General features: G+C 47.7%; 1 protein-coding gene across 1 annotated transcript; it reads left to right on the top strand.

The window, feature by feature from the left end:
• The first annotated feature begins 10,404 nt into the window (after positions 1-10,404).
• Positions 10,405-11,358, top strand: LOC149855483 (P2Y purinoceptor 2-like). The gene has a single exon (XM_090022575.1). It carries the CDS (start codon positions 10,405-10,407, stop codon positions 11,356-11,358), a length of 954 nt encoding a protein of 317 aa, XP_089878701.1.
• The last annotated feature ends 5,123 nt before the right edge of the window (positions 11,359-16,481 follow it).

Here is a 16,481-nt window from a genome sequence, read left to right as displayed (position 1 = left end):
GGCCCAAGCAGCGGAGCCCTTGGGCAGCCCCCACTCTCTGCCTGACGCCAGCTCTCTATTTACTGTAAGAAAAAAAGTTTAAAAAAGCAAGATTAATGATTATTAAATTATTAAATATGCAGCACATCCTGCCATGTAGCCCCTCTGCCCCAGTTTTGTTTTTGTGGCATGCCGGCACCCTGACAGCTTACAAGATAGACATTGTGGTTTTTTTCAGCGCTCCGGCCAAAAACCTTTGCCTACCCCTGTGCAACTAGCAAGTGTGAATATTTGACATCCCTGACTTTTAGGGCATTGACAGAAGTGGTGTTTTGTCATGCCATCAGCCCCCTGAAGCACTCTATAGCCATGCCCTGACAGAATTGCATGGCTGCAGAGCTCTTTAAAAGTACCTGATCACACTTCAGAAGTTCTCCAAAGCAGAGCGCCTTCATGAACTTCTGTCAGTGCATGCCGGGAGCAGGGCTGGGCTGATGCAGTCCAGCCTCGCTCCTGGGGGTTTGCCCAGTCTGTGCCGGGGGTGGGGGCAGGGTGGATTGGAGCCCATCCCACCTCAGAGGGGCTCCAATCCACCTGCCCCACCTTCCAGCACAGACTGAGCAAACCCCAGACAGGACTCCCTCTCCTCCCTTCTCCTCCTCCCATCCTGAAGACAGCACCAGAGCTGGGGGTGGGGTGGGGGGTGGCAGGGGCTAGGGGAGAGAGACAACAGACACAGCCACTCCAAACTGGAGCTTCATCCCCCAACCCCCTGGACCCAACAGCAAACAACTATTGGGGGGTGGGGGCAGGGATTGCTGTAACTCATGCTGCTTCCTGTGAAGCGCCATGATTTACAGCAGGAAGCTGCACCTCTGTCAGTGCCCTTATTGATGACTGTTTTGGCACAATAAAGGGAACAACTCTGATGAGAGCATAGAAAGATATTACATAGACCTAAGCTGGATATTAATAAAGCAAAGAAAGAGCAGGCCAACAAAGAGGGTCGTAGTGATGTTCTATTTAGAATCCACTAAAGCATCTTCTCTTACTATTTGTCCCTGGCTAGTGAAGGTGTTTAATGCTAGTGAATATACCCATCAAGCAATCTCTAGCAGCATTTTAAGGAAGGCAAAAATTCAAGCAAACATTCGGTTTCTGCATTTGTTTTTATTTCCAGAAAAAATATATGCTAGTTCAAATGCAGCTAGAGGGAAATTTTCTAAGGCATGTAAGGGAATGACAAGCACAAGAACCCATCCAAATTAATCAAGAATTGCCCTTTACCTAGGAGTTGTGAATGCCTGCCTCACTAAGGCTTGGGTGATCCCATTTCTGCCACTAAAGTTGCCAGTTCACAAAAGAGTTCACTAAATGCAACAGACTTGACTCCTGACACTGAAGCACATTGGTACTGAGAGCTCATTTTATGTTGTTTTGGTTGTTTTTTTAGCAACAGTTCTTCCAGAACAAACCATTCTGGCTTCTCCAGGCCTTTGGTGCACTCTGTGCGGAGAGAGCGATACAGGGACTGGAGGAAGCCAGGCCGAATCATCAGAAAGGTATGAGTCTGCCTCACTAGTCCTTTGGGAAGCTTGGCATGGGATACCCACTGATCCAGAAGCGTGCTGTCCCGTGAGGTCAGCACTCCGAATGCTGCCTTGTTATCTCGCAGTAGCCAACATGAGAACAACATCTAGGCACCGTGATCAACCATTCTGTTCCTGAGACTGACCCAGCTTTGTACAGAGACTTCTGAGCCCGGAATAGCTGAAGAGAAAAGAATACTTTCTTCTTAGGATCCGAGTGCTGCTCACCAGTGATGAGAGATTGGGGAACAAATGCATCACAACTGGCGGCAGAGACCAGCCAGAGGTGGGGTGAGATTTCTGGTTGCCATACTGCAAAGAGAAGAACAAGTCCACCCTTTATTTTTTTGATTGTAGATTTCCAGGAGGTGACTGTTCAGATAACTAGATTAGTTCAGATAGATCTAGAGAGTGAAACCTATTGGAAGCAGCTTTTGACTGAACACACAGAGGGTGGTGAGAGTGCTGCTCTTTTACTGGAGTCTGCATTTTAAGCAGTGATATCATATTGTAGAGGCAAAGCATCTGTTTTCACATCCTGTAGAGTCAAATGAAGAATCTCTTGGAGGGATTGTCTTAATGAGCTATTCAGCTGTATTCAGAATAAAAACAGCTAGCTGCCTTAGTTGTTTAAAATAATATTTGGCATCAGCTTAGCCCCTTTTCCTGTTTGCAGCTCACCTCTAGGCATGATAGATGCCCACAGATTCATTATGCAGAAGTATTCACTAGTATGTGTTAACAGCGTTCAGTCAGTTGATTATTTGTAAATGGTTCGCTTCCATGATGTTACCCAAGTCATATGGTGCTTGATATTACTAAAAGTAGAGAACCCAAACCACAAGTAGCAAATAACTCACTCTCTGATATAAATTCTCAGTGAATAACCTTTATTGCTGAAATGTTTGACATTCTGAAATGTTCGAAATGTTAGGTATTCTTAGAATTGTGGCCTTTTTCACAAATTCCTGGTGGCTGACCAAATACTAATGACTGATAAATAACAACCTCTTGAATAACAGAAAACCAAATACACTGTTCTTTTGTGAAAAGACACTAGTTTTACTATTTAACCACTTCTGGTTCTGACGGGGAAACATGCAGTCAGATTGGTTTTTTCCTCACTGTCCATGATTTGCTGCTCTTCCTTCTTTCAGCTACTCTTGATGGGAATTTAATTAGTGAAAATGTATGTAAAATAAGTTTTACTTAATTGTTTGTGCAGTGCATGGTGGGACTGAGCCTGGCTGCAAAAGCCAAGAACCTCAAATCAGTTAAGAAAAAGTAGTTCTGGAAACAGCTAAAAGCAGTGTGGTTAGACTGTTTGGAGAACTGTTTTGGTAGGAAACCTTAGTGAACATGAATGTCTTGTTCTGTTGACCACACAATTCAGTTTATATACTGTGTATACTTTTCCTGTTTGTCCTCAAATAAACTGTTTTATACAAAAGATTGTCTTCCTTTTCACCCTTTCTTTGCACATCTATGCAATTTTTTTGGTTCCTGTATGCTAAGAGTCAAGTGACCATATTATTTCTAAGGAAATCCAGGACACTGTCCCCCACCCCAGTCAGCAGCGCTGCTAGAGGCAGGTAGGCAGGGATGTGGGACACAGTTTGGCAGGGGGGCAGAGCAGCATGGTTCACCAGGCAGGTGGGAGGGCAGGCACCACAGCTGCTGCTGCTGTGCAAGAACAAAATAGGTGGACTGGAGCAGTGCCCAGGCTAACCCAGCCCCCATCTCCAGCTACTGCCGAGGAGGAGCCGGGCTGGACACATGCAGCCAGCAGCAGCAGTGCCTGCCTGCCCACCTGCATGGTGCACCATGCCACTCCGCCTCCCTGCCAGACTGCACCCCACACCCCTGCCCATCTGCCTCTGCCTGCAGCAGCTGATTCCTGGACTTTTGTTTCAATTTTCACCAGCCTGCCAGGATGGCATATGAAATCCAAGACTGTCTTGGCCAAACCAGGACCTATGGTCACCTAGCTAAGAGCCAACCCAAAGTCTATGTCCCACTTTAGCCACACTGAAAGACCTAATATAGTACAATTCAATTACATTGATTTAGGGTATGAGAATCTGGCCCTAGAAAAATGCATAATTCTCTGAAAGATCCCTAAATCCCTATTCATCATCCCCAAAAGTATAAAGAGTGAATCTTCCTACTGCCTAAGGAGTATTTGAGTAGATTCTGATCTCTTCTTGCTAAAAGTTCTGAGCACCAACACATTGTGGGTACCTAATGCAAAAACCACAATTCAGTATGGCAGTCCAGTGTCCTATGTTCTTCTGCATAGGTGTTTATCCCCTGCTCACTGCCACCACGCTGGAAGGAGCTCAGATGCTAATCAACATGACGTCTTATCGGTTGCATCTGGTGGTGTTCACATCCTCTTTTCAGAGGGGATGTGGAGTGTGAATAGTGAAGTCTGGTTTGGTTGGTTGTGTTTTAGGATTTTGTTTTGTCTTCTGTAAATATACATGTAACTATGTAGTTATGTGAGAGGAGGCAAGGTCCAATAAATGTGACTTGTTTTTGGAAGATGGTGAGGTTGGCAATAGTTCTCAGCTCCTGTCAGGATTCAGTCTGCGTTCTCTGAACAACACCTGGGAAATTCCTGGCTCCCACAAAGACAAGATTTACCTTCATTCTAACACATTACATTGCACCAGAGAAGCATGGTTGTCAACCATTTCTTCATACTGGAACATGAGGACTTCTTGGGCTCAGGCTGTGACGCACCTTAAAGATAATGCCCAATCCACATAAGGACTTCGGTACTAAACGGCATCACAATACTCACACCGCAACACCTAGCTTTTAAAATCATGATACCTAGTGAACTGCACAGCCACAAGCTAAGTACCAAGGCTCCCCACACATATTTGCAGAAGCTTAGGGCCTAGTTACACAGTAATTTTTGGGCAATTCCTGGAGCTCTTAACCCCTGGATTGTCTGCACATTAACACCTTAAAGTGGTTTTAAATTCTTCTTATTCAGTTCAAAGTTACACCCAGAGATGACCTGAGCAGGGTGCAGGGCCTGGGGCAAATCAGCCTGTGTGGGACCCCCACCCCCAGATGCAAAGAAGCCGACAGTGGATTCGGCAGAGGGGGAAGGAGGAGGTGCTGAGCAGCCAGATGTGAAGAGTCGCTGCAGCTGCTCCACCCGGCTCCATGCAGCCCCCCCAAAGCATGGGCCTGGGGCAGTCGCCCTGATTTGCCCCCCGCCCCTCTTAGGGATGGCTCTGGTTACACCACTCCAGAACAGGATTAACTCTGATCTGCACAACCCAGCTGCTGTTTCATTATGGTGCAGCCACTCCTCACATATGTGCCGCCCAAGTTGAAGTCCTCCAGTATCCCAGAATCTCCCACACCTCTACCTGTAGAGCAGGGATATAAACCTATCCAGGTTCACCATCCCTCAGTCTTGTGGCCACTCACAGCTACAGCTCCTAGTCCTGCCCCTGCTCACCAGGCCTCTAGCAGCAGGTCACAGCCATGCAGGTGGGGGACGATCAGAGAAGGTTTCTAAACTAAGAGCATGACTGCTCGAAACTCCAGGCTGGCACTAACACTGATCAACTTTTGTGTGGCTCACAGTGTAAGATATAACAGGGCCCTTAGACTTCTAGGGATGAGATTCACAAAGGCCACCAAAATGCTGAGGAAGGCATGGGACTAAATACAGAGGAAAGTGCCTACTTCAGTTTAGGTTGCAAAGATATGAACACTCCCCTAGAGTTAAGACTGAGTTAGTTTAGGCACAAAAGTGAGGCCCAAGAAGAGGTGGTAGACAAGGATTGAGTAAAAATGACCTACTAGCCCCATGTTTCACTTGGAAACAGAGTCAAGATCTCTGCTCAGGGGAATATATTCATAAAAATAAAGCATTTTAAAATGAGTACCCTGAGACCTAATGCTTAGAACATTCCCCTGTGAAACGTGTGACCTGGACTGAAATTACTGCACCAAATCCGACAGAGAAACAAGGATCTGAAGCTGGTTTCCCAGTTCACAGCAGAATGCTCTAACCACTGAGCTATTAGGATGGGATTAGGGGTGGGGAATGGTCACCATCACCTCATCTTTGCAGTACTTTGTGCTGCTTAGGCACCCACTGAAAATCCCTTCCAGATCAGGCTCCAGAGCAGGGGTGGGCAAAATATGGCCCACAGGCTGGATCTGGCCTGTGAGGCCATTCTATCCAGCCCATGGGGCCCCTAAAAAATTTAGAAAATTAATATTGATTTGTCCTTGGTTCCTGTCAAAAATGACAGAAACCAGGGGCAGTAGGACCCAGGGGAAGCCCAGCAGGCTCCCACAACAGCAGGGCCTGCCCAGCCCCACCCCCTCACCCAGAAGGGGCTTCTGGCCTGGGTCCATGTGGCTGCCCCAGTGTGGGAACCTCAGGTAAGGGGTGGGGGAGGGGAAGGGTGGGCAGGGAAGGAGCAGCAAAAAGCAGCTTCTCGCCTACCCTGTGCCCGGCAGTCCCTGCTGCAGCTGCTTGCAGCCCACGTGGGGCTGTCTTGAGCAGGCACAAGCAGGCCCAAGTGGGCTGCAAGTGGCTGCAGCATGGGGTGTCAGCCACGGGACGGGCAAGGGGCCACTTTTCCCCTGCGCTTGGCATCAGCTTGTAACCTGCCACTGATGCCAGCCTGGGTCCCACACTGGCTCCAGGCTCACCCATCAGGGCAGCAGCTACAGCCCCCCAGATTGCCGTGCTGGGCAGTGTTTACTGCTGCTGCCCACCCAGAGCTTGTGTGCTGGGCAGCCCAGAGGCGGCAGGGGCAAAGACTGCCTGGCGTGGAAATAGAGGGGCCGCAGCTGCTGCTACCACGGCACAACCCTGATGGGTGAGCCTGGAACCAGCGCAGGGCCCAGGCTGGCAGCTGGGGTGGGTTACAAGCTGGTGTTGAGCGCAGGGGAAAAGTGGCCCCTCACTTGCCCTGTGACCGGTGCCCCGTGCTGCAGCCACTTGCAGCCCACGTGGGGCTGCCCGTGCCTGCTCAGGACAGCCCCACGCAGGCTGTGAGCAGCTGCAGCAGGGAGTATCGGCCACGGGGAAGGGGAGGGGCCACTTTTCCCCGCACTCAGCACCAGCTCGTCCCCTGCCGGGGAGCAGGGGGTCAGGGCTGCATGCTGCCCCCCATCTGTACCACGGGGCAGGGGGGCACTGGGAGTCAGTGGGTGCATGGGGCCTGCACCAGTGTCCCAGGGCCAGTGCCAGCAGGGCCCAGAGCTGGGCAGCAGGAGTGTGGGGTCCCAGCCAACAGGGGCTCTGGAGCAGGGCCAGCTCCTCGCTCTCCCGCTGGTGCAGCCCAGCCCGGCTCCACAGACCTCTGCCAGCCTGCACCCTGCTCTGGGCTCCACCGGTGCTGGCCCTGGCACATTGGTCCCAAGATGGTTACCAGGGGGCAGGGCACCTGCCAAGGGGCAGGGCTACCCACACGGCTCTGGACAGCTTGCCAAAACTGGGTAAGTAGCCCTCCACCTGAAATAATTGCCCGCCCCTGCTCTAGAGGCAAGCAAGCGAGGGAGAATCTGATTGAAAAGTCGTACTGGGGCTTAGTTTGAGCAACATCTTACAGTATCTCAGCAGTGGCAGGACTTGGGTGGCTGCACACATAGTAAATATTTCGGGCAACTAGATAACTGCCTGAAGCTTATGCACTGAGCACTAGCTGTGCTGGTTGTAGCTTGTGTTGCTGAAGAGATGCACTGAAGCACAGAGCTCTGGTCCTTCTGAATCAGGATGGAGATGCAGACCTGAGAAATATGCTTCAATCCATTTGCTGTGAGACACAGCATCAAGTGCACCGCCATCGAGGTTAGTTCACCTTACACTGGTGGTTAGTTTCACTTGAATTCTTTATTTTAAAACCACTAGCATTACAAAGATCATTTCCCTGCTCTGCCTAGCTTCTTCAGATTTCAAGTTGCTTTACAAAAGAAAGTCACTGTGAGGAGCTTTCCCAAAATTAGACAAAGCTACATGGTAGCAACCTCTGCAGTTAAGGTTGATATGACCGTTCTGCTTCAAAACACTACTTTTTCTTCAAAACTTCCCCATAACATTGTGGGCTCACTTTTTTTTGCAGTCCCCTGAATTATGGCAGGCTTTTCATGGGAGGATCCACTTCCAAGCACTATTTTAGAGCTCAGGTCCTGCTGGTTTTTTGGCTGACATCTTTCCGAGCGTTACAGGTTCCACCTCAGCTGCTCGGTGGTTCAGAGGAAGGATGTGATTCTATTAAGACTCATTCTCCCTGCAAGTCCCGTAGGCACTTTGGGGCTCATGCTGCAGGTGGAGATGGCCAGCAAGAACACAAGCTTGGAAGAATGTTAGCAAAGCAAGAAGGCGAACTCTTTCCCTGAGTACAGCAATATCTTAAGATGCTGCAATGTCATTACTGAACTGTTTCTTCTTCCTAGATGGTCACTAAAAGCCTCTCCCTTCCCATCAGTTCTGCTTTCCTCTGAGCTTGATTGAATTTGTGTCCACCTGGCTCCTTTCTGAAGACCATTGGTTCAGCAGATGAAGTAATGCTATGTGTCTCCTTGCCCTGAGAAGCTGGTAAGTCCTTCAGATGCCTCCTTCAGTGTTTTATTAATGTTCTATTTTTTAACAGTGAATACCTATAGGGCAAAGCATTTAAACTCTGCACCTATTTAGACCTGTGCAATATCAGTGAAGTGACTGGGGTTGTATGACTGCCAAGGAAGGGAGGATTTTAGCTGTAGGCATGTATCAAAATTATTGCTTTGTTTGTAGACTTGGGTCCAGATTCTGGTCTCTGCAATTCTGGTATAAATCCAGAGCAGAATCTGGCAATTACATAGTTACAAATCTGTTATTGATGGCTTAGATAATTCAATTTCAAGTTTAATATAAATCAATTAGTTTTTTCTTCTGCCCTGTCTTCTTAGATGAAAGCTGCTTTCAATTTACTGAACAATTCATAGACTCAAAGTCCTTCCTCTGATTCTGGTGCCTCCTCCGTAAAGAGTCTGCAGGTCTTATTAAGGCAAAACTTCCACAAGTGCAGGGTAGAATCCAAGGAGGAAAGGTCATGAGTTGATCACAGTTCTTGATATACAGAGGCCAGTCCTGGTCTTAACTGTGAGCAGTAAATGAAGCCCAGAACATTTTTTGTACAGCCTGAATTCTGATGTGCTCATTAAGCCAACAAGCTCCTGCTATGGAGGGAAAAGTGATAATCTACCAGTGCCCATGGCTGTGAAGGATTCCTGCATCTTTGCTTTCTTAAATAGGATGTCCCTAGTTTCTGCTGCTTTGTCTTAATGGGTGGAAAGCTAGATGGGGTGCTTGGTGTGGATATTGTACTGGAATTCAATTTGGGATTTATCTAATTTGGAAGGTTTTTCAACAGAAAGTAGCAAAAAAGAATCTACACCATCGAAATGGACTGTTAGTATAAACTTAAAAATGCAGCACCTCAGTTTATAGTTAAAGAACAGTCACTCTCTATCTGAGCCTCCACAGGGCTTTGCAAACCATAATTAAGGGAATTCCCCATTTCACACATGGGCAATGAAGGGACTTACCCCAGGTGTCCCGGGCACAGAGGAGAACCTGGGTTTTGATCTCAGGTGTCCTGGATTCCCAGTCCACTGCACTGTGGAGCAGACAAGTGACCCCTTCTAAGACTTACGCTGGGTTCCTTTTTGATTCACAATGTGAAGACACTTGGTGGGCCAGAAGTTAACAGAAAAGGTTAATTTAGTTTCAGGTTTCTGCTTGTGGCATACACACAGTCCTTCTCTCATCATTTATGTCTAAAAATATAACAGTTGTGACTGTACAGGCAACCTCACTGACCACTTTCCGTCCCATTTCCTCCCATACTTATCTCACCACTCGGCACCCAGCAGACTACATGCCTAGGGGAGTGGTGTCCTGTGATCTTATTATAACCTGTGTTTCAGACACAGGTTAGAAAGAATCAGGCACAATCCCTTAAAGATGCAGCTTTCAGGCAGTCCAAAATCAGTTTTCTTTAACTGTCAGGGTAGAATTTCTGCTGACAGATTAAAAACCACAAAAGGATGTTGGGATATTACTAGGAACAGCTCAAGCAGTGACTAATCTTAAGGGCCTACTTTTCAGTTTAAGCACCAAAATACCTCATCTGGGTGTCAAAGTGAATAATTAAGATGCTAAAATGGCTAGGGAGGTGCTTTTGTGTGCATAGATGCTCTGGATAGTAGGTACACGCAGTATTGTCAACTGGGCTGAAATGTAAGTGTCTCTTAAAGGGCAGCAATGAACCCATAGACAGCACTTCTCACCAGCAGAAAGAGGGGGGGACTTTGGGACAAAAATACCAAGGCAAGCCCTTATTCCTAGTGCAACAGATGTGGGAAGCTGATGGCACTTCAATTGTTCACACCTACAGAGTAAATTTCACAGGTGCTCTGTGTGTATCCCCCTCCCTTCCCTTTGCTTTGCTCTGGGTCATATCCAGGCTTTCTGAAAGAAAGATTAAATCTGATTCCCAGGAGGTTGCACTTGTCCATGAAAGGGCTGAATTTGGCTTGTTAGGCCTACTCTGTCTCATTCCTCAGTTAGCTAAACTTAAACAATTAGTGGTTAGTTTGGTAAAATGTCTTTAGTCAATAGGGTGCCATATTGCAAAGGAGCTGCCAGACCTAGCGAGCCTGTTTGTAGGCTTGCTTCTGCCTTGCTTAATGGTACTGTTCTAAAATTCAGCTTACGTTATTTCACCAAAGGTGAAAGGATTGGACCCTGATGGCTTTCATTAATTCTTCTTCTTTGCCCTTTATTAAGCCACAGGTCATCTAAAATATGGAGAATTCTACCCAAGGCTGGAGAGGCAGTAGCAACATCACCAAGTGCCAGCCACAGCAGCTCAACACTGTCATCCCCATCCTTCTGAGCATCTTCTTTTTGGGTGGCTTAGTTTTGAACAGCCTCAGTCTGTGGATATTCTGGTTCCAAATTAAGCAGTGGAACTCTGGCATGATCCTCCAATTCAACCTGGCTTTGATGGATACTCTCATCATTCCCTTGGCACCACTGATGGTGACTTATTTCAGTCTGGGCAGCCACTGGCCATTTGGGCAGTTTCTCTGCCAGCTCAAAGTCTTCACCCTTAGCAGCCATTTGTATGGCAGTATCTATTTCCTGACACTAATCAGCATCCACAGGTACTTTGTTGTTGTGCGCTTGAACACCAGGTCCGTTTGGAAAACAAAGCCTTTCCTCAAGAAGCTCTGCTTGTTCTTCTGGTTCATCCTCATCATTCAAGGGCTCCCCTTTTTCTTCGTCCTCAAAACCTCAGTCCTTCAAGGCTCAGTGAGGTGCCTGAATATCCACCAGACAGAATTGTCCTATCTTTACTTCTATTACAACATGGTCATGGTTGTGGTTGCCTTCCTTGTCCCGTTTGGCATCTCCTTGACCTGCTATGGCCTGCTGGGAAGTAGCATTGCTAAAATGAGCAGTGCAAGCCTCCGAGGCAAGATTATAAAAACTAAATCCCTGCAGATGATAACAGTATCTCTGAGTATTTTTGTCATCTGCTTTGTCCCCCTGCACATCTGCAGGACCGTGGGTGTGATTGTGAAGTTTTATGACATGTCCTGTGAGCTCCTGTACGAGGTAGAAAGTGCTTATTATGCCTCATGGGTTTTCACCATGGCAAACTGCTGTCTTGACCCTTTGATCTTTAACTTTGCTAATGAGAAGTTTAATAAGTCCCTTTCAAAATTCCTTAGCAAATTCCGGATCTCCAAATAAGTGTGTAGGATTTGGGGTTCAGCCTGCTACTTTCCGATGGATCAGTCAGAAATGCTTTAAATAGTAATGGCCAGATGTTTTACAATGCCTAGAATTCTGTTGGAGGTGGCAGAAAGTCTTGAACATCCGACTGATCTTCAGGGCTCCTGGGTGTTGACACAGACCCCAGCTTTACTTAGAGCAACCACAGGATGCTGTATGTTCTGCTAGTTGCAATGATCATTCCTACAGCCAGGGAACCACTAAAGTGTTCTGCCAGTTTTTGGTTCCTTTGTGCTGCCAGAGAGCTACAAAACAGCCAGAGATGGGCATTGAGAGTCTGGAGCTACAACTATAAACCAAAAAAGAATCTAAGCACATCTACACAAGATGTTTACTGTGAAGTGGACTAGGTAGCTCAGCAGTATATGTCTTGGCATTTACACATACAGAGCTATTAGCCTAATAAACTCTGCAGCAAGATAGTACTTGTAAATACTTGTAAGCACATGTAGCGCTGCAAAGTAGATGCTGACATGGCTGACTGGGGCACAGGGGCGCTCGCCAGCTAGCCCCACACTGGAGCACCCTTGAGCCCCAGCCAGCCACTCTGCAGCATGTTGAGCCAGGCTGGAGCAGCCCCGGGCTGGCAAACTGAGGCCCAGGGCCCCCTGCCAGCTGGGGCTGCTCTGCCCCGGCTCAATGTGCTGTGGTCTTATGTGTGTGCATATTCAAACATGGTGCCTGGACGCTATAAACGCCAAAGCAATAAACTCTGGAATTTATTGTTTTGCATTAATTGCATGTGTAGACATGCCCACTGTTAACAAACCTAGTGGAAATCCCCATTTCTCAAAAAAACAAACAATTTTTGAATGTTCGTCTTCCATGAAAATTACAGTGCAGATTTTCAGCAGGTGAAAATATCTCTGTAGATGATTCCAAGAAAAAGGTCAGTGGACCTCTTGAGCCTGATTGAGAATACCTTTGCTTTGTGAGTTTTCTGTCTGAATAATAAAACAAGCCTTAAAGAAAATAAGATGTCTGAGTCTCTGTGTGTGGTGTTAGTCTTCTTTGGTCTGGAAAACAAGCCAGCAGTCTGCACCTGGGTATAGTGTTTGTATTATGCTTAGGACAATGAGGCCCAACTGGCTTCTATGTACTATCAAAGTATGAATATGAAATAATGATCGATGGGGATCTCCTGGGATCTATTGTGCTTTGTTCCTTTCATCCATAGGCTTTGGGCAAATTGCTTAAACTCCCTCTAAACTCCAGCTAACCACCGTGTAAAGTAGCAATAATATCTCACATGGCTGCAGCAAGGCTTACTCCTATTTGTGCATGAAACATCATGACAAACCTCAACAAAAGATGCTAGTGTGCTACAAAGAACTAAATAGACACCAGCGGGGAGCTCTTAACTAGGCTATAAAGGCCTCCAGGAGGGCAAAGCAAAAGCTACAGTTTGGCGGTGTGACATGTTGGTCCCCTCCTCTACCCTCCCCATCCCATCTCTCCATTTTGTTTCAAGCATTTTAATACTTCTGTTTCCAGCAGGGCTGGAAGTTCTTGTTCTGTTTCTAGCAGGGCAGGTAATAAGTTGAAAACAGGGTACAGTTCACCAGAGCTTAACTTGCCTATACTTGATGGGTGAACTAATGCATCCATGAAACAGCTATGTCCAAAACAAGATGTACATTAGCATGGGTGTGCTGCGAGTGTGGTTAACATACAAGCACCCAAAATTAGGTTTAAGAATTACCATTTTAAAATGACTGCCTGAAGAGGCAGTCTGCACCTCTGTCAGTGTAATCATACTAGAGTAGTTAGCAGAAGCATGAACTGAATGACTGTGTGCTTTTTTTATACTGCCAGCTTTCTTTGCAATCAGAGGACTGAAGTTCCTTATCTTAAAAGGAAAGCTGAGGTCCCTTCTGCCCTACAAAACTTCTAAGACTCAATGTCTGGGCTATCAAAGTCAATTGCACTGAATCTGGGAGATTCTGCTTAGCAAATTAGAAGGCTCTCAGGCCGTGGCTTTTTAAATGGGTGATAGCTAGAAGCCTGAGTGAGATTTAAAATATGCAGTGAAATACACGGCATGATTCTGCACAGAAGTAACAGGAGACAACTCTAAAGTGTCCTAAGGGGTGGTTTTCTCTGCACAGGCTCTCTTGTCCTGCTTGTAATCCAACTTCAGCCAGTGCTGCCCCCCGGAATAGAGAAACCAGGCCTAAACTCTCCTTTTACCCCAGAGGATTCCTTCCATTCTTGGAGAGAGCTTAGAGCACTGCCGCAGCCCTTGCACTCAGCACAGAAAGGTAGTTGGCTGCCTATGCCTTCTCATTGGAGGAGCAGAGAAAGGATCCTGCCCTTAAGTTCCTTTTTTGTATCCTGATCTTTTCTAGGCAACAAGGCTAGGGACAGACATTCAGAAAGCCTAAGCCTGAATTGATTCAATCTTAGCAGGTTAGTCTAGACTGGCTAAGCTAAACCAGTTTATACCAGTACGGACATCCCCTCTGGACTGAAGAAATACAGGCACATGCCTGCAGTGGCTCAGGCTAGAAGTCAGGGACGTTAAAGCAGTTCTCCCTTCCCTTTTACAGTGCTGAGCTGAGGGGAGGTGTGACCAGGCCCTAGCAGGATGCTCTGATTAGGGAGGGGTTCTGCCCGCCCAACCCCCAAACCAGCAAAGGAGCCAGAAGGGAGTTGATACCAGAACATTCTGTTACACAGCAAGGAGTTGTTAGCATTTATCAGCCCATCAAACAAAACAAAAGCTTCTCTCATTAGTTCAAGGTCTTCTTAAAAAACTTTTTCCAAGGAAGGAACGGAAGGACATTTCCAGCTACCTGTTGATTAGCTCCAAAAAGCCCTAAGTCGATACTGTCCTGTCTGCCTTGGTCCTGTCTGCCACAGCACAGACCACAGCTAGCATGTGGTATGCTAGCTAATGCTGAGAGGTGTCTGTGTAAGGCAGAGGGGAAGAGGGAATCCCTGCTTGAGCAGGGAGTGTGGGGGAGAGAAGGAAGCCGGGCAGACTCTGCTGTACCTGCAGTCTCTGCCAGAGCTCCAGCCAGGGAGCAAAGGGTGGGGCCAGCCCTGCTGGGCTGGAGCAGAGCCCTGTCCCAGGTTGCAAAGCATCTGGGATGCTGGGGGACTCTGGTTTAACTTAAACCAGGAAGGGGTCTGGGACAGACACTGCATAAATGGGTTTGAGTCAAATAAGCTAAGTCTGATACTATATTCAACCAGGCTTATCTCAAACCAGTTTTAGCCATTTTCAAACTAGTTTATGTGCATGGAATGTCTGTTCTGTTACAGGTTTAAACCAGTTTCTGATCACTTAAACTGGTTTATGTGTAATGTCTGTCCCTAGCCAAGATGAATAAGAACTTTGTGAGTCTTCTTTTACTCCACTGCCTTCTCCAAAGCTTTAGACCTATGCTAGTGAACCTGGGAGACAAGGGTCCAGGAAAGGCCATATCACTACCAGGGACTGGTAGCACCTCCCAGATACTCCATGTTGCCAACACCTGGCAACTGATGGGGTTTCACCAATGACAGGGAAAGCTCCAGACCAGGGGTGGGCAAAATGCAGCCTGGGAGCCAGATGTGGCCCACCAGGCCATTCTATCTGGCCCATGGGGTCCCTAAAAAATTTAGAAAATTAATATTAATCTGCCCTGGGCTGCCTGTCCTGTGGCCCTTGATGGCTTGCTGAAACTTAGTAAGCGGTCCTCTGTCCAAAATAATTGCCTGCCCCTGCTCCAGACCCACCAGAGACTTTGACCCACCTGGAGAAACACCCACAATTATCTTCAGCTGCCCACCTTCTGGGTGACAGTCAATCAGGGCAGGGCAGGAAGTAGGCAGCATGCCTCTTCCAGCCCTTGCAGCCCAGTACCTGATGGGGAGAAGAGACCAGAATGATGGAGAATGAGGGGGAGGGGGGAGGGCTCTGTTGCAGCTGTACCTGTGTTGCCCTGTGGGGTCAGGCCAACTCACAGGATGTCAAAATTGTGCTGCTAGACAGGAGGGCGCAGTGTACAATTGCATATATACAAACTCAAAAATCAGTTAGGTGCATACACACACATAGTCAATTACCAACATAGGCATATGCACACCTGTCACCAGTTCAAACACCTACACACACTATACAGACCAAAAGTTAGACCAGAATCAATTATCAATACCTGCACACTCAATACACACGGATCACTAATTCATATATCATGCACACAGTGACATATATGTATATCAGTTCATATACATACCACTCACCTACACGTACACACAGGTGAGTTCCTAACTTGGGTGTTGTGATGTGTATGTATGTATGCGCTTGGTGTACTTGGGATACCTGGGGAAAGGTTAAGGTAAGAAAGTGGAAGTATAGGGAGTGAAAGTTGCTGGGACCAGGACTACAACCAGTAGACTAGGGAGAGCTGGGCTGAAGAACTGAGGCTTGGGGGTTACTTTAGGTTAATTGACCTTAATTAATTAAAGGACAAATCCCAAAGCCTACAGAACAGGGGAGCGATGTCAGCACAGAGGCTGGGACCCAAGCCGGAGGTATGGGGGAGCCAAAAGGTAAGCGGGGAGAGGGAAACTGGGACAGAGGGTGCAGGGGAGCTAGAGAGGGTGCGGAGGAACCTGGGGGCTGGCTCCAGGAACCAGGGGTGCTGGAGAGGGACTGCTGGGGAGCTCAGGAAGCTACGGGGGGGGGCTGCAGGTGCCGGGAGCTAGAGAAGGGTTTCCACTGCCGGGAAACCTGTGGGGCAGCCCAAAGGAGCTGCGGGGGAGTTGGTGGCAGTCTGAAGGACTGTAGGAGGAGAAGGGGCAGCTAGAGAAGGCATGGGGGAAAGCTGGAGAACACAGAGAGAAGGAGCGGGGGCAGAAAAGGCGGAGAGAGAAAGATAGGGCGAGGCAGCAGGAGGCAGAAATGAGGGGGGCTGAGAGGCTAAAAGTGGCAGGAAGAGTTGTGGAGAGACACGAGAAGGGGGCGGTGGACAGCAGAAGCAGGGCCAGGAGGCTAGAAGCAGCAGAAATGGCGGGAAGGGCTGCAGAAAGACACAGGAAGAAGGTGGAGGATGGCAGGAACAGGACTGAGAGATGGCAGAAAGCAACAGAGC

The sequence above is a fragment of the Crocodylus siamensis genome, chromosome 11, assembly GCF_052110815.1.
Source record: "Crocodylus siamensis isolate JL-2025a chromosome 11, ASM5211081v1, whole genome shotgun sequence".
Taxonomy (NCBI): domain Eukaryota; kingdom Metazoa; phylum Chordata; order Crocodylia; family Crocodylidae; genus Crocodylus; species Crocodylus siamensis.
Note: the sequence above shows the minus strand (reverse complement) of the source record. Positions and strands in the feature narration are given on the sequence as shown.